The 27,914-nt window shown below is 40.8% G+C and overlaps 1 protein-coding gene across 1 annotated transcript in view; it reads left to right on the top strand.

The window, feature by feature from the left end:
- Positions 1-2,806: 2,806 nt before the first annotated feature.
- PALMD (palmdelphin) overlaps positions 2,807-27,914 on the top strand; it is a 48,042-nt gene continuing 22,934 nt past the window's right edge. The window contains exons 1-3 of the mRNA XM_025197416.1: positions 2,807-3,104; positions 12,001-12,081; positions 19,264-19,394. Of these exons, the coding sequence (XP_025053201.1) occupies positions 3,060-3,104; positions 12,001-12,081; positions 19,264-19,394 (257 nt within the window). The 5' untranslated portion in view covers positions 2,807-3,059. The remainder of the gene's footprint in view (positions 3,105-12,000; positions 12,082-19,263; positions 19,395-27,914) is intronic.

Below are 27,914 nucleotides of genomic sequence, written 5' to 3'. Positions count from 1 at the left end.
GCATGCCCCCTGCCATCCCACCTGGCTGCACCTGACAGCTGGCTGGAGGCAGGAGACAGAGCTGGGAACAGAGGCTTTTCTGGCTCATCTTGGTGACAGTCTGGGGGCGGAGCCGGCTAGGAGCTTGGCCTGAACAGCCAAGCGCAAGCCGAGTTCTAACAAGCCTCCTTGCAAGGGGGAGGTTAGCAGGGAGCTGCAAAGGCACCTGGGATGCTGGAGGACAGCTACAAACTTGAGTCAGTAGGGGATCTGGTAAAGAAGTTCGATAAACTGGTGTGTAACCTAAATCAGTGAAATCCGATACCACATTGATCCAGGTCTTAGACTGGGTCCTGCCCTTTTTAAACCAGTCTACATGTTCTGCTGCTGTTTGGAAACTGGTCTATGCCTGTAAGCAATCACTTATACTGATATAAGTGTAATGCCTGTACCTGGCTAAAAAGTGCAAGATACTGGAAGAACAGGTTCCTGGACTCTATATGTTGGTCTCAATTCTGTACTCACATTGATTTCAAATTATGGAGTCCTATGGATGTTAGAGAAAACAGTCTGGTCCAAAACATAGTACTCTTTATTTGGCATCGTCATTCATGAGAGACCGGCGGGGGTGTTGTTTGTTTTTGTGATATCTTTTATTGGACCAAATGTAAGTTTGGGAGAGATGCTGGACAAGATTTCAGGCACAATGTGCCCTTCTTCAGATGTGAGAAAGAAGCAGACCTGGGGAAGGTTGGTCCAAAAAAAGTATCATTAAAAAAATCTGGCGCCTCATACATTTTCAGGACCATCATAGCTCCAACTCACACTCCAACTATTATTTTGATTAGTAATGGGTGAGGTTCTACAGGTGCTGAAGTTCACATTACCTTCCAAAACCAAAAGGCAAGTTCTATGGGACTTAAGGATGAAAAAAAAATAAAAAGATGGTATTAATCAAAACGTGATAGGTTCCATAGGTGTCCTATAAATCTTGTAACTGCTATAAAGAATTATTTTTATTTACTGAACTTTGTGTGTCAGGGAAATAGTTACCAAACATATTTAAAAACTTGTTTTTAAGCCCATACTGGAATGTTTTTCTGAATACAACCAAATTGCTATGGCCTGCCACACTTGCAAGATCAATTTTTTTAACTAATTTTTAACACTCATTTTTTAACTAAATGAGTACACTTGGCTTTCAACTGAAAGAGCTGTCTCTTCTGTGGTATTTCTAAACTTAAGTAATAACCCACACCAGAAAGAACAATGTTGCCTCTGAAACAAACAAAACTGTGTAGTTCCACAATAAACTTGATTCATTGCAAGTTTAAGACTGAAAATCAAGGCAGATTTCATCAGAAGACACTAACATATCCCTAATTTCTCTCTGGAGGGAACACATCACTTTGGTTCATGGGCAAACCATGACAGAGAAAAAAGATGGAGTGTGCAATTAAATATTGATTTGTATCAGGATCCACAGAGGCAGCACAACTCACTGAATATCTCCTTAATAAGTATTCAGTTCTGAAGCATGCCAACAATTATCAGTAGTTTATCAGTAGTTAATTTGCTGTGGCATAATCCTAGTTTGGTAGGTTCGGGGACTTCTAGGCCCATCTAGGAAAATAGCCACTGTTACATGGGAACCTGAAGCATAGAGTTTGAAAACAGCTGTTTAGACCCTAGATGTAGTCCAGGAGCAAAGCCCAGGTGATAAGCTACTGGCAGGCAGTGAAAAGATTTAATGGAAGGTTTTTAAATCTGAATGGAAAGTGGATCTGTGGAACTCTGAAGACTGAATGAGCCTAACTCAGGGCCCAGGAAGACATAAGAACACTTTCCACTCCTAGCACAAGGTCAGACATTGGCGTGCACCAACAAGAATTATATTGTTTTACAGGTCAATTATCAGTACAATGCTCTGGTTTGAATCTTGCTGTTTTTACTGGAAAATAAAGTAGGGATAATGACTCCTCCTAGTCTGCATTGCCTTATAGAGATCTCAGTGACATAATGCTCAGAGTTATGAAGTGATTCCAGCCTTACATTACATCTTATTACTGCTCTGGTTCAGCCTTAACTTGCATACCAGCATGTTTTCAGTGACTGGATTTTGCTCAAGGCAGTTCCACTTGTTCTGCAAGTTTTCTGCTCTGATTTTAGAAGGTTCATTCCCACTACTAGAAAGGTCTGGACAGGCCAAAAAGTATGCCATCCTTAAGCAGAATAATACCATTTTCAGCTGCGGTCCAAGACAGAAGACCCCAAAACCAGCTGTGAGGAAGTCTAATGTGGGACCCATGTCAGAACATAGCACAAGAGTTCCAAATGCATCCTAATAATGTTCAAAATAAAATCCTTCCTCAGGCAAGACTCTTAACGAAGCCTGAGGATCTGCCCCTACTATGATCAGATTAATACTTATTTACAGCATAACCCTGAAAGCTTTGTTCTACTTTGTAATATCAGTCTGAAAATTCTACCTGAACTATGAAGGCACCTCAAGAGAAAACTCTTTAAGAAGATGCTTTGAAAGGAGAGTCTCAGTGGACCCCATGCATCTATAGTACTAGCATTCAAACGGGTCTAACATATGCATCTGTTTCAAACTATAGAACAGGAAGATCTTTAGGTTTTACTTGAAACATGTGTAAGAACACGTACATAAAGATTGTGGCTTGTATAAAACTAGATTTATGCCAGGTTCCTAGAAAATTATGGTTTGGGCATGTAACAGTTAAAGAAACTATGGCATGCTAACTGTGCATATTAAAACAAAGAGTTGGCAGCTTCTGAAGGAAAAGGGCTGGTGTGCCTCTGTTCCAACTTGTCAGTCAACTCATGCCAGCACTCTCCACGTCTGCCTCCCCAGCACACCCTCATTACACGTGTCTGTCTGGACTGATTCGCTCATCTGTTCAGAGACTCCTGATAAGTCAGGAATTCTTCCTTCTCTCAGCTGTGGAATTGAATCTCAGACATCTCAGCGTTTTTCCTGTAACCCCCTCAGGAGGCTCTTTGCCTATGGTATCATTTCATCTCCCTTCACTACTAGTCTGTTTCTGATTTCTAGAATGGAAGAAGCTGAACTGCTGAAGGAAAGATTCCAGGCCATAACAGTAAGTGCTCACAGTTATAACTAACTCAATATAAAAATAGCTTAGTAAAAGCAATGTATTAACACCCTGCTGTACATTTTCTGAAGGATCATTTGTTCCATAAAGGAAAAGGGAAAACAGGTCTATTTCAGCTTGAAAAGCATATATAGTATTATTATTATTATTATTATTTTGCTGTGATGCAACAAAGTTGCCTGTACTGATTTTAATGTGTGTTGTTTATACACTTGAAAATTAAATCCAGCGCACTTAGCATAGATGTGCAAGTCATTGTTAGACCTGAGAAGATACATAATGCTCTTGTCACAACTGAATGCACTTGTCTGAAGGTCAAAAAGCAGGTCTTCTCACTCAAGAGGCTACAAAACAAATCTATTCCCAGGCAAAAACTAACTAGGGAACCAAAAGTTTTCCCTCCAAAATTGTAGAACAAAGTATAATTACAGGATTATTGCCAGTTTTTGCAGGTAGCAAAATGTAATACTGTAAAAGTTAAGAAGGAAATGCATGCATTGAAGTCCTGCTTATCAATTTCCAATAGAGCCATGGAATAGATTACATTCATAAAGAATGCAGCAAATGCTAAAGACTTTAGAAGACAACTTCAATTCCTTTCACAAAAGAGAATGGCTTTGAAAGTTTGAATACTTATGTAGTTGTAGAAACTATTATATTCTTTAAAGGGGCTTGTATATGGCTTATGTAACAAAAACAGACATGACAGCAATATCAACTATGTTATAAAGATAAAACTGAGAAAGTATTTCTCCCTGTGAGATAAAAGAAAAGGAAATCATTGAAGAAAAGTTTATTTGTTACAGCTAATTAGTAAGATAAAACCCTAAGATAGAAGAACCACTTTTCCATTTTATTACATTACATAACATTGAAATTAGCTGTCAAAGATAACAGTAAGCCCCCAAAAAGCATACAAACATAAAAAGAGTATACTAATGCTAAATTTTTCAGTAGCAAAATGTAAACACTCCCACATGGAAATTCAGATAGACAGAATAGACAAGTTAGTTTCGATGTTGTTTGAGATCCAGGGGACAGGGTAGATATGCACTTTATAGACTAACTAAATATGATATAAATGAGTTTTCATGCGCTAAGGCTCACTTCATTAGATGCTTCAGCTCACACAAGCTTGTGCTATATCATAAAATAATATACAATTTATTTAGTTTATTCTATATATACCCTTCATATATACCCTGTCTTCTGCCTGACTTCAGATTAACATGGCTAACCACCTCCCTCTGGTCATGGTTGATAGCCGCTCACTCATAATTTGTTTAAGGTCTGATCCAACTCCTACCCTTCAATTGGAAGTGTTTTCATTACCTTTAAATGGGGATTAGTCAGGCTAATAACCCTGCACCTTGTCTTTGGCATATCGGCTCAAAGCCAAGAAGTGGATTTCTTTGGGGCTATTCTCCCAACCCATATACTTCTTGTCCTTCTTTGAATTTCATTGAAGGAGTGGGGGCAGCAGAACTGCTTCAGGTGAACCCAAAGTCCTGACAGGGAGTGAAGTTTCCTAGCTACATCTTTGTCTACCCAGGAGAACTTGCAAATCATTTTCCAAGACCTGCAACAGCTTCCAGCATCCTGTGTTGCTGTTACAGGAAACGTGCAGTCAGGCTTGGTTTTTGGCCAGGTCCTTAAAATATCACAATTGCTGTATAAAGTAACTACTTGCAACCAACTATGATAGCTGCTGCATCAATCTGCCACTTTTGAAATGCTTAGAGTATTTATTATAGTGCATTATGAAAATAAAATATCCTTCCCACCAAATAAAAATTGACCAGTGGAGCTCTAGTTAAGTTAAAAAGCTGCAATACACCAGTTTTCTAAGAAAGCTGCATTGATACATGTATTGTACAGGTTTGATATTTGATCAAATATTGTACAGGTTTCTCATGGTGATGTGAGAGTAGTCTGGGGATCTTAACTGGTGGTATAACCAAGAGATTGGTCATGAGAGGGTAGCACTGTGCAGACACTTAGGCTAGGTACAGACTTCTGGAGAGGTAGGAGGAAGGTTAGATCACATTAAAAATGGCCACACAATCTAATTTAATTTCCCCAGGTATAGGCCTTATACTTAGATTGACCTAACCAGGGCTCTAAACATGAACTGTACAGAAGTTCAGGAAGTTTACATCAGTATAAAAATGGCTGACCCAATACAATTTAACCATACCTCTGAGGTAGTCTAACATATTGGGTCAGGTGAGACTGATCTAACTGAACTCCTGTATAGATCTCAGCATAGTCCTGGGCCTGGGAAAGCCCACATGGTGACACCAGCGGCAGAGCTGTGCCCTTCCTACCCATCCCCCAGGCACCGAGTTATATTTAGTTCACAGCCCTTCACACCTCCCCACAGACAAACAACCTCACCACCACCACCACCCCCACACACCCACACACCAGCCAGCCCCCCTGCTGAGCCTGCCAAACCCCACATCCTGCAAGCTGCTCCTAGTACCCATCTTACCAGCATTTGCCAGTGCCAGGAGCTGATCAAATTTAGTTGGGGTGGGGAAGGTGTGGGTAGGATCAGAAAGAGTAGGTTGGCCAGGAGAGCTTGTTCGTCTAGGGTTGGGGAGGATCAGGAGGCTAAAAACAGCTCCTGGTCGGGCCCGCCAATGCCCCCAAGCCCCCTGTGGCCCCTGCTTGTCCTCACAATCCTGCCAGACTCTCCCAGTCCCCACCAACCCCCACAAGCAAACCCCACTGCCCCGCCAAGCCCCCCCTGCAGACCCCACTTACCCCCACACACACTATTCCTCCCCATCCTGAGTTACCTTAGATGGGGTGGCCATTTTTTACTTGATCTAATCTCCCCAAATGTCTCTACAAATCATTAGAAAATCTGATAAAGAGCAAAAGTTTTCAAAATGATTGCTTTCAAAATTTCTTAGCAGTCCCAGTACCTTACTCTGCACAGCCCACAGTACAAGCCAGTAGTACATTGCAAGTTGTTCATGTCTTTCACAAACCTCATTTTTTTCAATAATTTGATTCTATTTCACTCCTAAAGTTCTAGTGAACCTTTTGCTTCCCTGTGTACCAACCTCAGACAGATCCATTTGACCAATTACACCATACAGTTACCATGCCCTTATCTGATGCACACAAGGGGGAAAAAAAACACAAATTCTTTGATCCACTAAAAGAACACTAATTTGTTGGTTTATTTTATTAGAAAGAAGTAGCATTTTCATAGTAAAGTTAGAATCAGGAACATTTGCTATGGGAAAAAAATTGCCGAGACCAAAATAACAGGAACCAGTGTTTGATCCCTTAATAAGGTCCAAAGTCTCCTTTCCATGACAAGGACAAATGGTGGAAATGTTTTAAAACATTTTTAGATCATGAGGTTTTCTTGGCCTCAAACAACAGCAGCCAAGTTTCCATTCCTGTAGAGAGGATGGGGATGTTTTCATCCACATGGACAAGGAAGAATACTCCCAAAAATCTACGCAAAAAAGGTGGATGGGCTGGCAGGGGTTAGCTCCTTTGGTGGTCTTAACAAGGCAGGAGCTGCCTGTGTGATCTTCCTATCTGGTGATTCCACCCTCCAAAATATGAACAGGCAGTGGAGCCATAAACCAGACTTAGCTTGGAAGTTAGATCCTTTAGATGCATCTTTTCTCTTCCCCTCCCTTTGATGCAAATTGACCCATTTTGGCTGGAGTTTCCACAGGTTTCCTCCCCTCCATACAGAGAATTTGAAATGCCTAGTCAGGCAGGACTCCTGTAGATAAAACAGGACTTGCATTTAACACAATTGGTCAAGTCCTACTTATCCCAGCCTATAGGTGAGAGAGAGAGAGAGAGATGTAGGTAGATCTTTGTCCCACACATCCAAAAAGATCATCTTTCCCTCCATCATTAAATGTGCTCCTTCCCCTAAACCACATTCCACGGGGGCATAGTTTGATATGTAAAGGGAATGTAAAATATGTATTGGAGACTGGGCATTTACCCAATTATTCAAAAGTTCAAAGTACTGTACAGACCTTGTTCTGTCAGCAGTAAACTTTAGATAGGACACAGCAAAATACACCCTAAATAATGTCCCAACATGCTTAAAGAACCTTTTCTTGACCACAAGGATGCAACAGGCTGCTCTTCTGCTCTGTCAGGCTGCATCCAGATGAGCATGGGCGTGCAGTATGTAGCACCACAGACCCAGGAAATCCCAGGGTCAAAAAAACCCACACCAAAAAAAAGCAGGGCAGCACGTACCACCCATAACCAGAGCCTGGCTGGCCAGAGCCACACACTGGCTGCTGGCCAGGCTCCCAGCTTCAGAAGTACTGTGGCTACAGCTCCCCAAGGCTCCCAGGACCCCAGGTAAGGCTGCTAGGGCCAGCACTGCTGCTGGCCCCAGCCTCCGCTACCCCACCTGGGGTAACCTTCCACGTGCCAGAGTGTGCATGACATAGACATTCCCTGGGGACAAGTAGCAGCGACACAAGGTGTGCCACTGCTACTTGCTCCTAGGGAAACTAATGTCCACGCTCATCTGGACACAGCCCGTGTGTTAAATTTAGTTCTGCTGTTAGCAGTTAATTCCACATGAATAGCTATACATTCATCATTAAAAAAAAAAAATAAATCCAGGTTAATTTTGCTTATGGATAATTGTGTAGTCAGGGGTTGTTGCTAGTCAATATCAACATTTAAAACACAGACCATAGACCCTATAGTAAAGGATGCAGATACAAAATTCAAAGACAACAAGTAGATCAGGGAAAGAAACACAGGGACATAAATAACATGAATTATCTGCAAGTTGGATGTTAAAAAATTAACATTTCCTTTTTGGTATAATACACCAATTTCATGTGGAATTCTATTTTCTGTTTCTTCTGCATGTTGCCTTAATGATTTCTCTTCTACCCATTATTCCTATGCAACATCCATTTGTCAGAATTTGGGGGTAGTACAGAACAAATTAATTAAGTCTGAACTGATTTCAGCTGTAAGGTTTTTGTTATTTTGAAAGTGTATTTCCTGCCTAATTATTTTAATTTAATCTCTTTTAGTGCCAAAATACATTTTAGTTTCAGAGAAAGTAGTTTTTTTCATATATATTCCCATTGCTACAAATACAAAATTTAAATTAGCCCAGGCTAGGTTTTTAGCATAAGTTTTAAAAGGGTGCATTCTCTGGCTAGAAGTACTACCATTGAAAACTTTATTATAAAAAAAGTAAGTTCCCTTAGTAGAATATAATAGTTTGTAAATATGGACTCACAACATCCGACTTATCTAATGATTTGATTATGTCAAGGCCATCTTTAAAAGTGACGTTAGGAATGTTTCTTATTTTTTTTAAAAGCTGTAAAGTTTGGGGAACAGAGATAACATGTCCTTGAGATCAGGACTGAGTGAACTGTAAGAAATCTGTGAGGGTGAATGTTAGACAAATACACTTTAAAAATAGACACCGCTAACAAATATCACACAGCAGTGGTCTTAACCTAGTTAGCTGTCTGGTACAGGGTGTTACAGAATAGATCCATGAATCTCTGATGGACAGGTGTCTCAGGAAGAAATCCAGAAGGACTGTGTGTCAGACTATATATGGCCTAGATCTAACCTACCTTAAAAGTTGTGTCTTGTGCAGAGATGAGTCATAGATTTCATAGACATTAGGGCTGGAAGGGACCTCGTAAGATCATCGGGTCCAGCCCCCTGCTCAAAGGGCAGGAAGTCAGCTAGGGTCAAAGGATCCCAATAAAAGAAACGTCCAAATGTTTCTTGAAAGTGTCCAGAGTAGGTGCTTGCACCACCTCTGGGGGGAGTTTGTTCCAGGCCTTGGGGGCTCAGACAGTAAAGAAGTTTTTACTTATGTCCAACCTAACATGGTCTTGCAGGAGTTTGTGACCATTGGACTTTGTCATCCCCTGCGGTGCTCTGGTGACCAGGTGTTCCCCCAGATCCCGATGCACACCTCTTACGTACTTATAGGCTGCCACCAAGTCACCCCTGAGCCTGCGCTTCTCCAGGCTGAAGAGTCCCATAGCTCACAGCCTCTCTTCATAAGGCCTCTTCACCTGCCCTCTGATCATGCATGTGGCTCTCCTCTGGACTCTTTCAAGCTTCTCCACGTCCTTCCTAAATTGTGAAGCCCAGAATTGTATGCAGTACTCCAACTGCTGCCTCACCAAAGCCAAGTACAGCAGGAGGATGACATCCTGGATCTTGCTTGAGGTGCATCGGTAGATGCAAGCTAGAGTTTTGTTTGCTTTGCCAGCTGCAGTATCGCATTGGTGGCTCATATTCAGCTTGTGGTCAATCATGACTCCCAAGTCTCCTTCGGTCATGGTGCTAGCAAGTGTAGCATTGCTGAGCCTATAAGTGTTATGCAGGTTTTTATTCCCAAGGTGGAGCACCTTGCATTTCTCTGTATTGAATGCTATCAGGTTTTCATCCGCCCACCTTGCAAGCCTATCGAGGTTGGCCTTGATCACCAGCCTATCCTCAAATGTGGAGACTCTTCCCCAAATTTCGGTGTAGTCAGCAAACTTGGCCAGTCCGCTTTTGAGACCAGTGTCCAGATAGTTTATGACTTTTTTAAAGTCCAAGTATATGACATCAGCCTCTTCCATCTTGTCCAGGTGAGTCAAATACTTTTCAGAGTTAATGCAAAGCAGAATTCATGTCTACTAAACTAATTCTGACACTTCTCAGAAGAGTAAGGGTGTCAATGCCAGTGTGAGGACAATTGCTTTCTGCCAGGCTACAGTATCCCTGTGCATTTCCCACAGGATAGGCAGTTCACCACCTTGTGTCCTTGGACACATAGCCATCTCCTACACCTGAAGTGGCTGATTTGCAACAGGAGGTAGAAGGATTCACTAAAAAACAACATTAGCAACCCCTAGGGATCTGGGGCCATAATTTCTTTTACGCAGGTCCAACAACATGCAAAACTAAATGTTCTTCATCTCATCCGAGGTCCCTTCCAGCCCGAATTTCTATGGAACCTATTAAATCATTCATTGCCCCAAGTGTTTGCATTATCTGCCCATATGTAGGGGAGATGACCTACATGAAATGGGCAATACTGAAAATGAGGTTGAATGCCACTGGGGACCAGCAGTGCACACTCCCACTTACACTTCCTCTAGCTTCTCTTCTTTCAGAAGACTCCTCTATCATTCTCCCATCTTTTCAGGGCAGCTCTTTTACCCACTGGGCCCTGCAATAACCAGACAGGGCAGCATCTTTGTACCAAGTCCAAAATACTCATGATACAAACAGGAGGTAGCCCTCCTTAGAGCAAGGCAATCATAGGCTTTCTTCATTTACTCTTTTTCTGTGTCTCAAGGCACAAGGCAGGCAGGCAGGTGGGTGGGACAGGCCAGCCACCCCATAGCAAAGCAATAAAGAACAACGCCCAGCCTCTGAGCTGCTGCTTTTTTTTTTTTTTTTTTTTTTAATAATAATGTCTTGATTCAGGAAGCACAGCTGTCCTCGGTTTCTCCTCCTAATACCTAAACAAGTCACAGCTGACAATCCTCTCCATCAGCTTGTTGGTTCATGAAGTCTTGAAAAGCAAACTTTTTCCTCTTTGTGAAGATGTTTAATTTTTTGGGTCTCATAGGGAATGGGCATAACACCCATCCAGGATCCCTATATGCAATGAAGCATTTATACCCTGTAGCCACTAAATTAATTTGTACTGCAGTATATTGACTGCTGCATAGAACAGATGATTATATTTATCAGTTAGTTTACTGTTGTATAGCACATTATTGTGAATGAACAAAATGCCAGAGTTGTTACCTCTACTATCAGTACATTATGGAAGTAAGGACTGTCAGGAGAATGAGTGTGGCCCATTAAAAGAGGTGTGTTGGTACAAATGATTTACTTTGTGCCTAATTCAGCTTTTATTGAAACCAATGGGAGTCTTTGCTCTGTCTTTCTTTATTAGAAGTTGTATCTAGTAAGATGTCATCCTGTGTGCGCTCTCTAATGATTCTGGAGGCCACCTGATACCAAATCAATTTCTGCTGTCCTGTAACAGTCCCTCTATTTCCCTTTTTCCATTGCTATAACCCTTCCATTATAAATAAAATGGTACCATCACGACTCTGTACCCACTTGAGGTTTCCCTTCCAATAGGGGAATCCTGCAATGGATTGGTTGGTGTAAGGCATTCAAAGAGTACAAAATAGTTTTGGTGTGTAGCCTCTTCTCCTCTCTTTTGTGATTTCCTCTTTTAATGCAATAAAGACTGACATATTTTGATAATGATGAATATAAAGCCATAAATTAAATCCATGCTCCAATTTTATAAGCACGTTGCTGCTGTTTTAGTGAGTAAGGTAAATACCTCTCTCTCTCTCATTTCGACTTCAACTCTCAGCCATAAATGCAGATTTATTAGATAAAACAACTACAGGATTTACTCAGGATATTCTTCAGTTACTGATGGCTCCAGCTGCAAATTGAAAAGCCAGATTTCAATTTCATTACCCCTACTTGGCAAGAAACCTAGGATATGCAGCTTACTGTTCTATCCAGTCTCATTTTGGAAGCAATTATGCTTAAAACTTAGTTCCCAACACCTTTCAAGTAGCTGCCTGCTTTGTGGATAGCATCACAGTGTATTTGTACAAAGATTTGAAGACAAGGTAATAGAAGCAATATGTGAAGACCAGGTGAACTGAGATTGTAGAAAAATATATGCACCAGTTAATTTAAAATCTTAAGTGGGATTTAATTTTCAGTGTGATGTGCAGAATTTGTATTCACCTGTCCAAGGATAAATTTCAGCCTCTGTCCCAGAATGAATTTTACCATAAAAGACTATACCCAGAAATATTTCAAAGTGACAAGTAGTTTTCCTTATTTGCAGGACAAAAGAAAACTGCAAGAAGAAATCACTCAGAAACGTCTGAAAATAGAAGAGGAAAAACTAAAACACCAACACTTAAAGGTAATTTATTTTGTGACTGTCATTTTTATGCAACAAATAGCAGCTTTAGTTATTCAACCTAAATAAGGCACTTTAAAAATATCTGTAAAATCAAGCTAATAAACTTAAGGAAACTCCAACCCAGCTATTTTTAACATTAAGCACCATTTCTATAACTAGGCAAACCTTTATGTAGCTAACTCATGTTTATACTGTTAAATTTGCAGAACTGCTTCAAGCCCTATCATTGACTTTTATAGGCATCATGCATAAAACTATTGACACAAAGGAGCTAATGTTATTTGATTTTTTTGGTAGTTTAAAATGAGATCATCACCAGAAATAACTCATAGCTGAAAACTGAGCTTCACATTTCAGACTGGGTGTATTCACTCCACACTTTCCACACAAGAAGCTGGCATTTTGCAGCTTGCAACCTGGCTAGTAGCAGCTTCTTGCTACAATCCTCAGATAAGAGACTATTTATATTTGGCCAAATATCTATCAATTTATTTAATGAACCTCCTGAAGGGAATATGACCCTGTGTAGAAAGAAGATAAAGGCATTTGCAAATGTTGCACTGATGTCAAATTTGGCAAATTCATCAGTAAGGAATCCAAATTACTGATGAATCAAGTGACCCAACCCTGGGTGTTTACATGTAAAAGTGCACTAATTATTTTTTCTTCAGGCTTTGCTTCTCTCAAGGGTAGTTTGGCATTTCATTCAAGTTTCAATAGAAGTGAATTAGATTTTCCATCTGGAAATTATGCAGACTGTTGTACTGCTATAATAGAAGTCCTACACATATCTAAGCCCACACTAGCTGTGTAATGTGGGAAAAGGCATCCAGCAAAGAGGGTGTGGATTTCAAAAGGAAGGGAGTGACTTGCCTTTTAGAACACATTACCTCGAATTTCCTCTCCCAAACACAGAAATGTGTTTCTGACTCATCTCCAAAGTAGATGTTGGTAACCAGATCTCATTCATCTTCCTTATCTGCTTTACAAGAACAAAGAAAAATGAATTTGCTGCACAGGATCATTACATCCTACCCATCTAGCAGTGTGTCTTCAGAAGCAGCCTACACCTAATGCCCGAGAGAAAGGATAGGAAAACAAATGTGCCCGACCATTTGTGCAAGGATATACAGGGTTTTTTCAAACCCCTCGCATCTCACAGATTGCCAGCATATGGTTTTCTTACCCCTATTTTAGCACATATGTACTGTGTGAAGAAGTATTTCAGTCCCTCCCTCCTCCTCCCCCTAGAAAAAAAATTACCTTTCATTACCTTGGAGTGATTCTTGCCTGTGCATTATGTGCTGATTGTACTGTTTATTTTACATACCTTATATAATCTTCAGTACCTCTTGTATAGGGCAATATGTAAGGGTATTATCTTATTCTGAAAAAGCAGGTGGCATTTGGGGGTTATGTTCTTGGTTTGTTCCTCTGAGTGCTACTCTTACATCAGTAAACAAATATTAATTTTTTGGGATCACTGAAGAATGGTAAGGAGACCCAGTGTCACTGGTACTTACTGATCCATGCTCCTAATTACTTCCCTTCTAGTTTATCTTTCCAAAACAAAGTCCATTTCTGCTACCTCTCTTCATATTCTGAGATATCATAAATCTTAAATATTTTTGTTGACCTTCTCCAGACTACTCAAACTCAGAAATCTCTTTCTATTTATTGTCAGAAATGGGGCGGGGAAGAGTACTCTACAAAATGATTTATTTTAGATTACTGGCATTCAATGGTTAGTTTTCCATCCTTATATTAAAAGTATCCAAGAATCAGTGTTCTTATGGTTTGTTCACACTAGGAAAAGCAGCTTCTCAAGATATTCAGTGATGGCAAACTCTTTCCTCTCAACATTCAAATTTCATCACAGTCCACTTAAACTTCAGACTTTTTTGTCAGTCAGCACAATCTTACAGTTATCCATGTTACATTACATTGAACACTGTTCTGCCTTGTCCATTAATATATCTTGCCATCAACTTCAACTCCCTCAAAACTCTCTTAATTTATTATAATTCTCATTAAAAACATATTGCTGTCATCAACAAACTTCACAAACTTCCTCTTGTAAATCATTCCCATTGTTGGCAGGGTTAATCTAGATGAAAATCCAAGATATAACTCATTTCTAGAAGAATTATATATGTCATTATTGTTAATATTAGCAAATGATTGTTATCCATAGTAAAGAGAATCTGTTTTAATATCTCCCCTTCCTGAAGAGCAAACATTCCCCAGCTCTTTACATTTGAGATGTCATTACCCTATGCAATGTACTGTAAATGAATACTTCAAAGATGCTCCTAATATTGGTATTGAATTCATGGCTTAGCAACCCAGGGGCTTCTTGAGAGAACAATATAACCTTATATTTGGAAGGTGTTAAAATGTGTAAATCTCAGTATTTGCACACAGAGTAGGATTTAATGGAAATTTACAGGCTTAGGAATGCCTATGCCTTCAGCAAAAGAAAAACAAAGGACATTATTCTATATTACTCCAGACATAGTCACAGACTACAGAACAACTATACATCTCCAGAGCATGTACAAAACCGTATTCACAGAATTGCAAATCGCTGTCTCAATACCAAAGTTTTGATGAAATGTCAGCTACAAGGGATAGTGAGGGCATTCCCATCTTCATGTCATCCAGAGTTTCTCAAGTTTGCTCTATACAATGTGCAAGAGCTAATATGAGAAAGCACTTCCATATCAGTGATACAACATGTTTTGTCATGCATAACTTCTTACTCTAGCAGAACCACTTTTGTTCTTTGTAACAGAAAGAAACACAATATGAATGACTAAAAGCAGCAACTGTCGCTATACCTTAATAATTATGCTAATGATTTAGTGGTGCCATGAAGGATTTTTCTCCAGTAAACAGTCCAAACTTATCCTTCTGTATGATAAACTTGTCCAAATACGCACATAAATCATTTTTTGCAATAGCCACTAATGATGTTATATCATGCCATCTAATCCAAGTAGTGTGCAACAACAGAGGACCTTATAGGAAAAGGAAAAATAGTCACATTGTTTATAAATTATGTTGTGTCATTGCACTTAAGATATTCTGTCTTTCCAGAGTTTAATCTTTTAATTCTTATAAACATTTTTTTCATTGCATACTATGTACATCTAAACTGCAGGATTTGTCCCTCTGTAACTTACAACATGACACATTGTCCTTTCCCTGAAGGAAGAGCTAGGTGAATTCAGTACTAAACAATACCTGAAAATAAACTGCTTTCCACATACAGAAACACTTGCCCAACATATGAATTTAAGTAAAACGTATCTTAGCACCCAGTCAGGCTCAGATGTAGAAAGGATGGTCCTGTCTGACATTTTAGCATAATTCCAGTCATCTTCTTTTAGGTCACAATTGTGTATCTACTTATGCTGAGAAAGACCTACATGTATTGACATGATCAAGTGAAACCAACACAGGGAAAGGCTGTAGTTGTTTTAATGTTGCCTTGGGAAGAGTAGTCTGTCCTCCCTCATTTGCTTAAGTGTCCACATCACTGCAATAAAATGTCTTTGATAACTTTTGATCAACTGAATGTCAAGCCCCACAGAAGCTACACTGATCTTTTCCTTTGACTCTTCTGTACTGTATCTCCCTCCTTAAATATAGGAATTACCTTGTGATCCTATCTGGGAACTTGATTGCAAAGGAAGTGTACTGCCTTGGAGTTAAGAGATGCTGCCAGGGAGCTCCACCCCCGGTGAGAAGGCACAGGCCATGAACCTGAGCATTCCTTGCTTCCACATGTTCCTCAGGAGCCACACTTCCAGGAGATAGGGCACTATTCTGTTCCACAAAGGGATCATCTTAGAAAAACACTTCCAGGAAGATCTCCCATTCTCTCCCCAGAGTCGCTATGAAGGGAGGAATCTACTGTTAGCTCATATTCAGATAAGAAGCTAAACATGAGCCAACTGTGTGCCCTTGTTACAAAGAAGGCTAATGGCATACTGTGCTGCATTAGTAGGAGCATTGCCAGCAGATCAAGGGAAACAATTATTCCTCTCTATTTGACACTGGTGAGGCCACATCTGGAGTACTGTGTCTAGTTTTGCCCCCCCCCCAAAAGGATATGGACAAATTGGAGAGAATCCAGCGGAGGGCAACAACAATGGTTAGGGGACTGGGGCACAAGACTTCTGAGGAGAGGCGGAGGGAACTGGGTTTATTTAGTCTGCGGAAGAGAAGGCTGAAGGGGGATTTAATAGCAGCCTTCAACTACCTGAAGGGGGGTTCCAAAGAGGATGGCACTGGACTGTTCTCAGTGGTGGCAGATAAGAAAACAAGGAGCAATGGGCTTAAGTTGCAGCAAGGGAAGTTTAGGATGGGTATAAGAAAAAAAACTCTCTCTTGAGGATGGTAGTAAAACAGGTTACCCAGAGAAGTTGTGGAATCTCCATCCTTGGAGGTTTTTAAGACCCAGCTAGACAAAGCCTTGGCCAGATTGGGATGGTTGGGAACAGTCCTGCTTTGAGCAGGGGCATGGACTAGATGACTGTCTGAGGTCTCTTTCAACCCTAATTTTCTGATTCTATGGCCATGTCCAGATGAACACAGCTGTGTGGTGTGCAGCACCACACACTTCACATTCAGCTGTTCTCTGCACTGCAAGGAAACAGCACAAAGTGGGGAGGGAGGGCAGAAGGTTTTGACCCCTGGATATCTAGGGGTCAGAAAAAAAAAAAGCAGAACAGCGCATGCAGAGGCAGCATGCACTGCCCAAAACTGGAGACTAGCTGGCCAGAGCCATACTCCAGCTGCTGGCCAGACTCTGAGCAGCAGGATCGCCATTGCTGCAGCCCCAGGAGGCCCCCAGGACCCCAGGTTATGATGCTGGGGACAGTCCAGTGCTGGCCCAAGCCTACCCTAGCCCACCCAGGGTAACCTGCCACACACCAGAGGATGTGCGGCACAGGCATTCCCTGGAGACAACTAGTGGCAGCACCAGGTGTCCTGCTGCTAGTTGTCCCTGGGGAACCAAACATCCATGCTCATGTGGACACAGCCTATGATTCCTTATCCAGGTGAAGATTACTAGGCAACAGTGTTTATGCAGAACAAGTTTGGGAACTGTGTTCCTTTAATTGCACTGGCAGTGCTTCTACCATCTGCCTTCAGCTGTCCTCTGCCAAGCCCCACAAAGAGGAAAGTAGGACTAGCAAGATTCTTTTAAAATTGATTGCCTGTTTTCTCCCCTTCCTATAAGCACATGCCAGTTCCAACAAGTATATTTACAAATCCCCTTTTGTGCTATGCTGCCAGAATGAAGGAAGTGTTCCCCAAATTAAGGGTTATTCCCAAGACAGAGCAAGGGGTAAACCAGACTAGTGGTCAAAGAAGGGCATAAGCACCCACAGTGCTACTACGGTAGCTACATTGAATTCAGCTCTGCAAATTCCAGGTGTCAGTCATAGCCTACCTCATTTCTATTTGAATGTGAATCTACCCAAGGAAGGGTACTCATGTTTGGGCAGGCTTCTTAAAGCCTTGCCTCTGAAAGTAATACGTGACTTTTCTCTTATTTGTATTAGATTTCAGGTACGAGTAGGGCAGTGATGAATCCCTATGTATCATACTTCATTTTACAGCACATTTTTTTTCAGCTAAAAAACCTGAAACAGATTATTTTTACATAATCATGGCGAGTCCTGGGCACTGCTTAGGTGGAGTAAAGGAGACCAGAACTGTCACAAATACTCAGCAGAGAAACTGCCTGTCATAAAAAAACACTGTAGCTATGGGTACTACATCTGAACCATCCTCCAGCCTGAGTTAGGGGGAAGGGCTAAAAGAATTTTAAGGACTCTCTCAGGGGTGCAATTTTGAGGAGTCCAGGAGCTGCTCCAAGCTCCAATGAGCAAGGCTTTGGCACAGGAGAGAACATAGGCATCTGCCCAAAAGCAAATTCTCAAACAAAACCAGTAATAAATGAGCACATTTAAAAATCCTAATACAAACCAAAGCAAAAGCCACTTCAATTGACAAAACTATAAGCGACTAAAGGAAAATTACAATGGAATCAGCCAGCCTGAAACATCTAAACCACAAAGGAATGAAAAGAAAATTCATGTTTTAATTAAGTACTATTTATAAGAGGGAAGAACGCCAAAAACAGTTCTGCTCTTTAACCAACCAAGAGTGCTGATACATTCCAGGAAGAGTGCTGCCTTTGTATTTCTGTGGTTTTTGTCTTTTTGTTTATCACCCGCTACTTGCCTTTCAAATGTGCTGTCACTTTTGTAATCTGTTGTAGGAAGCAGTCACAGATAAGGATGCCAATATGTAAAGCATGTTAAGAAATTAACACAAAAAGCTAAATTAAAAAAAAAAAAAAAAGCTTTTGGGAATAATTCAAAAGTGTGATCTGCAAACTTCTCCTGCACACCCAAGGCTTCTCAGTCAGAGCCTGGATACTGAACGCATGTAATACAATGTTGTATACCCAGTAGGGAAAAAAGTGACAGCGAGAAAAAAGGACCAGGAGGGAATCTGTGATTCTAGGCATGCCTTGAATCAAGCCATCTCCTCTGTCTTTGCAGACCTGGTCCTGACCATCTCTCCCTTTCCACATAAACAATTTGCAGGCCTCAGTTATTGTTTCAGGCTGTCTTCAGATGAAGGTTAACATCACTGCATCAAGTATCATTATCATCATCTTTATAGTTATGATGGCAGGAATCTTTATGTTTAAATAAAAATTGAGCCCTTCATGTAATCATTTGACTCCAGGAACCAGGGGTTTAAACATCAGCCTACAGAACTTATGCTTTAATGCAGCATTAAGTAAACAAAAACCAAATGCTGGGTCTTTTTAGAAATAACTACCAGCCTTAAGGAACAAGATATTCTTCTCACCTGTAAATTCAGCCTATATGCAAAGACTGAATGATAGATAATGCAAATAATCTGCCATCATTAATGACTTTCTTTTAAGTTCATCACAAAATGTGTGCAGTTGATTATTCATTGAACAATTCACTAATGGGAGACTCCAGATGCACAGATGTCTCTGTGCTAAGCCCTGTACAAAGATGTAGAAATACATATTCCCTGCCCCTGAAACTTACCGCCTAAGACAGCAGAGACCAATTAGCCTAACATTTAGAATATGTTTGTCTTTGTCTTTCTTGCGATTAGAAAAAGGCCCTGCGAGAGAAATGGCTCTTGGATGGACTAAGTGCTCTCACTCCAAAAGAACAAGAAGAAATACAAAAGCAGAATCTAAAGGACCAAGAACGGACCAATGAGCTGGAACAAAACATCTTCAGGTAAGAGTGGGGATTCCTATGCCCCTCTGCATTCACTGAAGTGGTATTAATTCTTAAACTCATCAAGAAAGGGTAGAGACACCTTCCCCTCCTCTGCTGCAGGTGAAATGAAGCATGACTTGAAGTCCACAATTTGCAGTTTATTAAATCCCTGGGTGACAAAAAGAACTATTAGAACAAAAATACAAAATATAAATTGGGAAATTACTATTTCTGCAGCGTGACATGTACCTTCAGAGCATTTCATTTTTTCCAGCTCAAAATTAACCATCCACGCTGTAGGCTACAGATAAAAGCTAGTGGGTTTTCCTCAGAAATGTTACCTGTTGAATGACTATTTCAGTAGGTCAGATATTGTTCACTTTCATAGTTTCAAAGTTGGCAGAGTTGGAAGGGACCTGACCAGATCATCAAGTCTGACCCCCTGCCACGGCAGGAAAGAATGCTGGGGTCAAACGCCCCCAGCTAGGTGATTATCTAGCCTCCTTTTGAAGACCCCCAGGGTAGGAGCCAGCCCCACTTCCCTTGGAAGTTGGTTCCAGATCCTAGCGGCCCTGACTGTGAAGTAGTGCTTCCTGATGTCCAGCCTGAATCTACTCTCAGTCAATTTATGTCTGTTATTCCTAGTTAATCCTGGTAGTGCTCGGGGGAACAGGGTCTCTCTCATTCCCCCCTGGTGCCCCTTGGTAAGTTTACAGACAGCCACCAGATCCCCTCTCAGCCTTCTCTTGTAAAGGCTGAACAGGTTCAGGTCCCTTAGCCTCTCCTCATAGGGCCTGCCCTGCTGTCCCCTGATCATGCGAGTGGCCCTCCTCTGGACCCTCTTGATGCTGTCCACATCCCTCCTACAGTGCGGTGCCCAGAACTGGACACAGTACTCCAACTGTGGCCTGACCAGTGTCGCATAGAGGGGGAGGATCACCTCCTTGGACCTGCTCATGATGCATCTGTGGATGCACGACAAGGTGCAGTTAGCCCTACTGACTGTGTCCTCACATTGGTGGCCCATGTTCATCTTGGAATCAATAATGACTCCAAGTTCCTTTTCTGCCTCTGTGCTGATAAGAAAAGAGTTCCCCAGCCTGTAGGTATGCTGCTGGTTCTTCCTCCCCAGGTGTAGTACCTTGCATGTATCAGTATTGAAACCCATTCTATTCTTATCCGCCCATCCTTGTAACCTGTCCAGGTCTAGCTATAGCCTATCCCTCCCTTCTAGAATGCCCACCTCTCCCCACATCTTAGTGTCATCCGCGAACTTTGACAAGGTGCTTTTCACCCCCTTGTCCAAGTCGCTGATGAAGATATTGAACAGTGCGGGCCTGATGACCAAGTTCTGGGGAACCCCACTGCCCACATCCCTCCAGGTCAAAAATGACGCATCCACCACCACTCTCTGGGTGCAGACCTCCAGCCAATTTGCGACCCATCTGACTATGTAGGCATCAACGCCATAGTCGCCTAATTTTTTTTTATGAGAATGGGGTGAGACAGTGTTGAAGGCCTTCCTAAAGTCCCTTTCAAATTAAAGGCCTTTCAAATTAAGATAACCAAGAAATATTTAACTTTCACTGACTTATAGACTATCCAACTTGACTCCTTGCAGTATATCCCACAGCACATTACTGTACTTAGTAATGTAATTAATCTTGCCCATGATTATCTCTTGTAAAGCTCTCACTCAGAACTCCATACTATTATCTGCATCCTAAATTTAATCCTCAGAACCCTTTGATAGTAGGGCCTTTCCCTTACCCTTTCACTACCTCATCTTATAAACCATTCTACAGATCTCAGTTCGACTTTCCACTACAGGTAACTATTTTTAAAGCCAGTAAAGCAAATTCATATGTAGCACCCCTACATAGCACAAACTTTCTCTTCAGAGTTTGTGAGTTGCATTCAGGTGTTGGGTTTTTGGTTGTAAGCCGTGTTGGTCTAAGGACATAGGCAGGCTAGGCTCTTTGAATAGACGTGATATCTTTTTTCCAACTACTCAGTTGGTCTAATAAAAGATACCACATCTACTCAAAGAACCTTGCCTGAGCTTCATTCAGTCTTTCCTGAATGTTTGGAGTACTGTTCCTATATTATAGCTCTTCTCCCATGCCTGGGAAAGCCAACATTTGCCAACTGATGAGTACAGGGAAGCTGAGGAGCTCTTACTTCCTGGAAACCACAGTTTCCTTGTTGCTGAGATCCTAAGGGTCAAACTGGAATTTCCCCCTGTTCCAATTTTCAGTTTAAAAGCACCTTTAGCACAGTCTCTTTTCCTTCCACTTTCCTTCCCCATATACTCCTTTGCCTAAGTTGTTATCACTATTATTTCCTCTGGCTATCTCCCACCCACTTTACCTTTGCCTAAGTTGTTATCACTATTATTTCCGCTGGCTATCTCCCCCCCACTTTCCCCTGCCACAAGTGATAATTCTGTCTACTGACAGGCAGCAGCACAGTGCCAGTTTGTGTCCCATAATTACATCAAATCCTTCCTTGAAACACTATTCTCAGGCAGCATCTCTCTTTGCGCACGTCGGTGAAGTGCTTTGTAGTGGTGGCAGGATGTAGACAGTGCACACTGAACCAATCCAGCAGGTTGTAATTACAAAGACCCAGTAAAATGTGCAATCGAAGCAAGTTCTACTGGCAACCTGATCATCAGAAAAAAGAACTGTATAGGGGAGAATTGATTCAGGGGCCAAGTAGATGACACACAGCTTGCTGCAACTTGTTTTTCTACTAAGGCCTATAGGAATCTCAATGCTTTTCTGATAATCCCAGGGAAAATTTTCAAACGCCATCTACTTGATAGTCTAATAACCCTTTGTGCTCTTAAATACCTCTATTGCCAGCATTTTAGATGCTATTTTAAAGCTAAAGAATCAGCTTGAGATTTCCCTCCTGCCCTCCCCTGCTTTCTCCTGGATGTTACAGCCATCTGTACTATTTCAGTTTTAAGTAATAAAGTCCAAACAAGAGTTATTGAACTCTTGGCAAATTAAGTACTTTGGAGACAAACAGCTGAAAAAGGTGTACTGTAACTCTGGAATCCAAATGTGATGTGTCACCTGATCAAAGTACCTCAAGTGCCCTCCATGCCAGAGTCATACAAACTGGCTGGTTGTCACTACTGCTGTGAGACAAGTCCCCTTGTCCCCTTTCCTCTAACAGCAGGGAGGACTTAGAATTAGCATTAAAAATCTCCTACAATATTAACTTTGGGGTTGCAGCAAAGTTTAAAGCCTTATAGTCTGAACCTTCTCATCTGGAAGATGGGAGGGAAAAGGACATTTAACATTCTTAATAATGATTTAATCCAGTTTCAAATAAGGTTGTCTCATTAGAATCACATGTATGATCATATTTTCATGTTCCTCATTCCAAAGTTTATACTTAAGTTGCAAGTTTTATATTCTGTCCATTGTCCCTTAATTCTATCATAATTCAAAAGTTAGCACTTGTATTCCTATTTCATCATAGAGGGAAGTTGCATGCACAAAGCATCGCTTTATCTTTTGTACCATACATAACTTTTTTATTTGTATATAAATGGGATTTAATCACTCTTCTTACTAGAAAACCAGTATACTGTAACTTGATATAGATCCCTAATGAATCTCCTTATCTAAAAATGTCATTGAATTTTAGGGAAGCAGATTAAAATTGGAAAGGACTATACCCCTAATGCTGGTTCCAGGGTATTTCCACAAGTCAACCTGGAAAAAATGCTTCAAAATCATTTAAGTAACCTAGAAACCTAAGTCCCATTTTCAGAAGTGAGGTAGGCACTTAGCGCTAAATATTTAGAGGTATTTAGGAGCTTCAAAAGGAGGTAGGATTTTCAAAAACCTGCTAGAGACCTAGCCACATAGCTTCCATGAAAATTAATGGGAGTTGGACACTTTTGAAAAAAATCTCACTAACCACCTATCTTGGATACCTAATCATCTTAAATATCCAGTGACGAGGTACTTTTCTAAATCTTACCTAAAACCTCTTTTACAGCTCCGGTTGAGATATAGCTAAATCATCCCAAACCACTATTGTTTTCCAGCATACAAGATGCACCTGCATGTAGGATATAGCCTCCAGAAAGGATAAAATTGTGGAAACAACAAACATTTTGTTATACAGCTTTGGTGTTTAAAATCCACCTCAATTTTAGATCTCTCGGGGGGTGGAGGGTGCATCTGATATACCAGAAAATATGGAATGGTCATGAAATTTGGATACAGGATCATGCAAGTTTTCCACTACTTGGAAAGGAAATTAGATCATTTCATCAGTGCCATCAAATCCACGAATTACAGTCCGTTCATCCTAGAATCTAAACCTTAACCTAATCCTAACTGATCCAAGCCTTCATTTTAAGGCCATCTCTCCTATTAGCAGTTAGGATAATTTTATGAAACTACAACATAGTTTTGCATGTTTGTAGTCAAATTTAGTTGCACCACCTGAAGAAGAATGTCTTGCATTCAACCGCTTGTCTAAATCTAATCTCAACTATATAGTTGGTCCAATAAATGATACCACCCAAAAAAATCCGTGCCTCTCACAAGTCCTGGACCATCATGGCTACAACACTCTAATTGCATTCTTATTAGAATTTTAGTTTGAGAATGTATTTCCTTTCATTCATTCTTCACTGGAAGTCCATCTGGGAACCCTTTCCCATACAGCCTTTTCAGAGTGCAAGGAAGCCAGATTTTTAAAAGCTAGTTGTCATGTAGGCCTGTATATTGCGGGTGTGAGCAATGGTAAAAACAATGTTGAGCCCTCAATTACATACAGGCATAACTAGCATAATTTGGGTGTCTAAACACACAGTTGTTTCTGCCAAGAAGCTACTTAAAATTACAAAATGACTTCAATTGAACCCACAATCACTTACAGTACAAAAAAATAAAGGCTTAGGTAAACTCAGGAGGAAATGTTGGTTGTAAATGTCCACATCTTTATATGATTCTCTTCTGATGTAAAATTATTTCATTTTGCTTTTCATGCATGATCGAACACAGAACTATTGTTGATGTTGTAGAGCAGTTAACCTTCTGCACTGTAATCTAGAGCAGGGGTTGGCAACCTACGGCCCATGGGCCAGATCTACCCCATAGAGCCATTTGATCCAACACATGGATGTGGGGCTTTGGTAGTGCCTTCCCTGTGCTACCATTTAGAGAAGTGGCAGCTGCAATTGGGTCCCAGTACCCACCAACCTGTCTCTGAGGTGATCCGATTCATTCCCCTGCTTGCAAACTGAAAAGGTTCCAAATGCTGATCTACAGTATTTCATTAATACATACTTATTATTAATAACATTAATAATATTTGTTTCCTTTCTTGAAGCATGTTCCAAATATCCCAGCTTTAATTAAAAAGTGCAGCAAGACCCTGATGAAATGCAAAAGGCAAATCGCAAGGGGAAATGAAATGAAGTCATTGTCCTTCCTCCTAAAAGTGATCCAGTTATGATGCACTGCTACTTTACAAAATGAATGTTAGAAATAACACTTAATATTTTTTTTGATTGTGCTGCATTTTGCAAAAGAAAGAGCACAGAAAAAAGGAATCAGTGCTTTTGTCCAGCATGAAAATCTACCAAAAAAAACGCAAGACAATGACCTGAATCTTAAAAGAAATAGCAATCTGAAGAAGCCATCACCATTTCCATCACTGTCAGAATTAGCCAGGCCAAGGTCCAATATAATATAATTTCATCCCCAAAGACATCCCAAGACCACAAGCAGGACTGAAACTGAATTGAATAATTCTGCAGAAAGTACAAGAATACACTAAGATAGTGTTAGCTGTTGAGAGCATGTGATTATCAAATTCTACTGCCATTTAACAGCTTTAATTAATTTTGATCAAAGTCAGGGAGGAAAAAAATCTATGCAGAATAAACCACAGCACTACTATATCTGTGTGAAAGTCCCTGCTTTTAGAGTCAAGTTATGGTTGAGTCTGTGTGGATATTCCAAAGTGAAAAAAACCCTGTCCCTCCACTAAGCAAGCTACACCTCGTATAGCTGTCCACATATAAGAGCCCAAGGCATGGGTGTCAAATTCATCTGGCCCCACAAGCCACATAAATGGTGCAGGGTCTGGGGCATGAATGAACAGTGCATGGCCAACAGACCCTCCTATTACCACTGCACATGTTGGACCCAACATTTACTCCAGCCAGCTGGGGACCATGCCGCATATAGGATTTATGCAGGGCCAGTCCATGATGCAAGTCACATGACACTCCCACTCTGGCCGGTCCAGTACCTATGCTATATATGGTACCCACCGCAGAGCAGCTGAGGGAGTGGGGGCTGCTGCATCCAGCATGGGTCCAGACTGGCCAGGGTAAACACTGAATGTGGTATGTCTCCTGGATCAACACTGTGTGCAGCACAGGTTCCAGGAAGGCCAGAGTTCAGCATGTGGGTCAACTCCAGATCCAGGTGTAATACCAGGGGCCAAATAATGGGTCTTTATAGGTCAGATCTGGTCCATGGGCTAGAGCTGTGACACCCATAGCCTAAGGAACTAGAGTCTACCCAATACTGAAAGCAGCAAAAAAATCAGGCCAGAGGAGATGTGCTATGGTCCCACCCTCATACATACAGAAAAGCATTGGGAAGGGAGTACAGAAACTTTTTTTTCAACCACAGAATGAACTGCTCTTCATGATGCTCCCTACCCATGCTGTTCTTCGTTATCCAGCTAAAATTACTCTGTCTGCCATTCCTGGAGGTGCTTTAGTAGTTTGCAAATGGAAGCAGGGTTATACTGACTCCATGGATGTTACCATCCCACTCTGCTACAGAGTCTCTGCTTTGAAGTATTTCTTTCTTGGATCCCTTATAGGGTTAATCTGTGGCTTTTAATCAACCAAGTACACAACAAGGAGTTTTGTTTTAGATAAGTGAGAAAGTTCCGTTCTTTGTATCAAAGACAAACAATTAACAGTAGCCTGAACTAAAACTGTAGACAATCAGTTCAGCACTGGCTGCAGACAGGAATAGCATTCATAGTATCTATCCCATAATACTGTGCTTGCATGTTAGAAATTACAAGGCACAAAGCCAGTTCACAACTGAGGGTACTAACTGGTTGCAGTCCTGTAGTCATATTTGTCATTTAGTTTTACAGTATGGCTGCAAATAGCATGCCTTCTTGATGGAATTAGTTAATTAGAAAAATTAGCAAGCAATATAATGTTGCTAGGCACCATGCAGCCACTTTGAAATATAACATGCAAAGAAAAGCTAAGGCTAGATATGGAGGCTGCAGCTCCCAGAATGTTTGGCTCATCACGAAATGTGCAAGGGCTCACTAGACTGACATTTCCTCTCAACCTGGCTCCTTTCAGAGAAGCACCCATGTTCCTTTTATTCTTCAGTCCTTGCTCTTTTTCTTTTCTCCACCCTCCCCCTCCCCAAAAGGACAGCAACAATCAGCTGTATACTGTACACTTTCTTGACTCCGTCGTTGATTGTATTGGAGGTCCAGTTTCCAGGTTACTCCTGATAATTTCCCGTTCTCTCTCTCAAACAATACGTATTATTCAAGGGCAGACAGACAAATAGCCACTTGACATTTTAACATTGATAGATATGCCTAGCTTCAATGCTCCTGAAACCAGTGCAAAGTAGTGAAAGTCTCCAAGGATAATTCTCTCAAGGGTAAGTGCCCTATAGCTGTCACGCTTCTCCTAAACAAATGTAGTTTCAAAAATGTAAGTATGCAGAAACTTAAGTACCCAGTACAAAATTCTAAAATTGAATGAAAAACCAGAATAAGAAATAGTATACCCCACCTAATTTTCAGGTAACCCTACATATGAAAAAATAGGAAGACACATCCAGTACATTCAAAGTAAGGCATCCCTACAAATTTGTGTGTGTAAGTGTACATGAATCTTTGAAAGTAGACATTTTATACATGTACAAGTGACAAAGCAGTTCCTTTAAATCTAAATCCATTACCCACAGAAAACTAAGGAAACCTTTCTATTGATTTCAATGGGCATTGAATCAGCTCTGCATAGTTTTAAGATATGGATGTGCATGTTTGTAAAATGAAACAATGAGTTTTCCTGGCTTAAGATAAAACTACTGAATTTTTCTCTTGCTTACCATATTCACCAACTTCCCACCCTTTCACCAATAACTTTTAAGTCCAGATTACAAAATAAACTCATATTAAAAGATTATTTTTTTAGTCCAATAAGCTTATCCCCTAAATTATATTTTAATACAAGGATTCATCAATATCAAGTCACACTCACATACATCTTTAAAAAGATATACTACACAACATTATGGTTTTCTAAATCAGCACAGAAAACTACCACAAGTGTCTGTTATGAACACTGTATTGGCCTCCCCTGTTACAGATAGGCAAGAATCTCCCTCCCTTCACCTTCTTATTGTTTTAACATCAGGACTAAAAACTTTTATCAGGGTCCTAGAGCATCCTGGCAGTGTGCATGAACAAAAGGCCAGTTTCTTGGCATGTTTCTTTCTG

Source organism: Alligator sinensis, unplaced genomic scaffold, assembly GCF_000455745.1.
Source record: "Alligator sinensis unplaced genomic scaffold, ASM45574v1 scaffold647_2, whole genome shotgun sequence".
Classification (NCBI taxonomy): Eukaryota; Metazoa; Chordata; order Crocodylia; family Alligatoridae; genus Alligator; species Alligator sinensis.
Note: the sequence above shows the minus strand (reverse complement) of the source record. Positions and strands in the feature narration are given on the sequence as shown.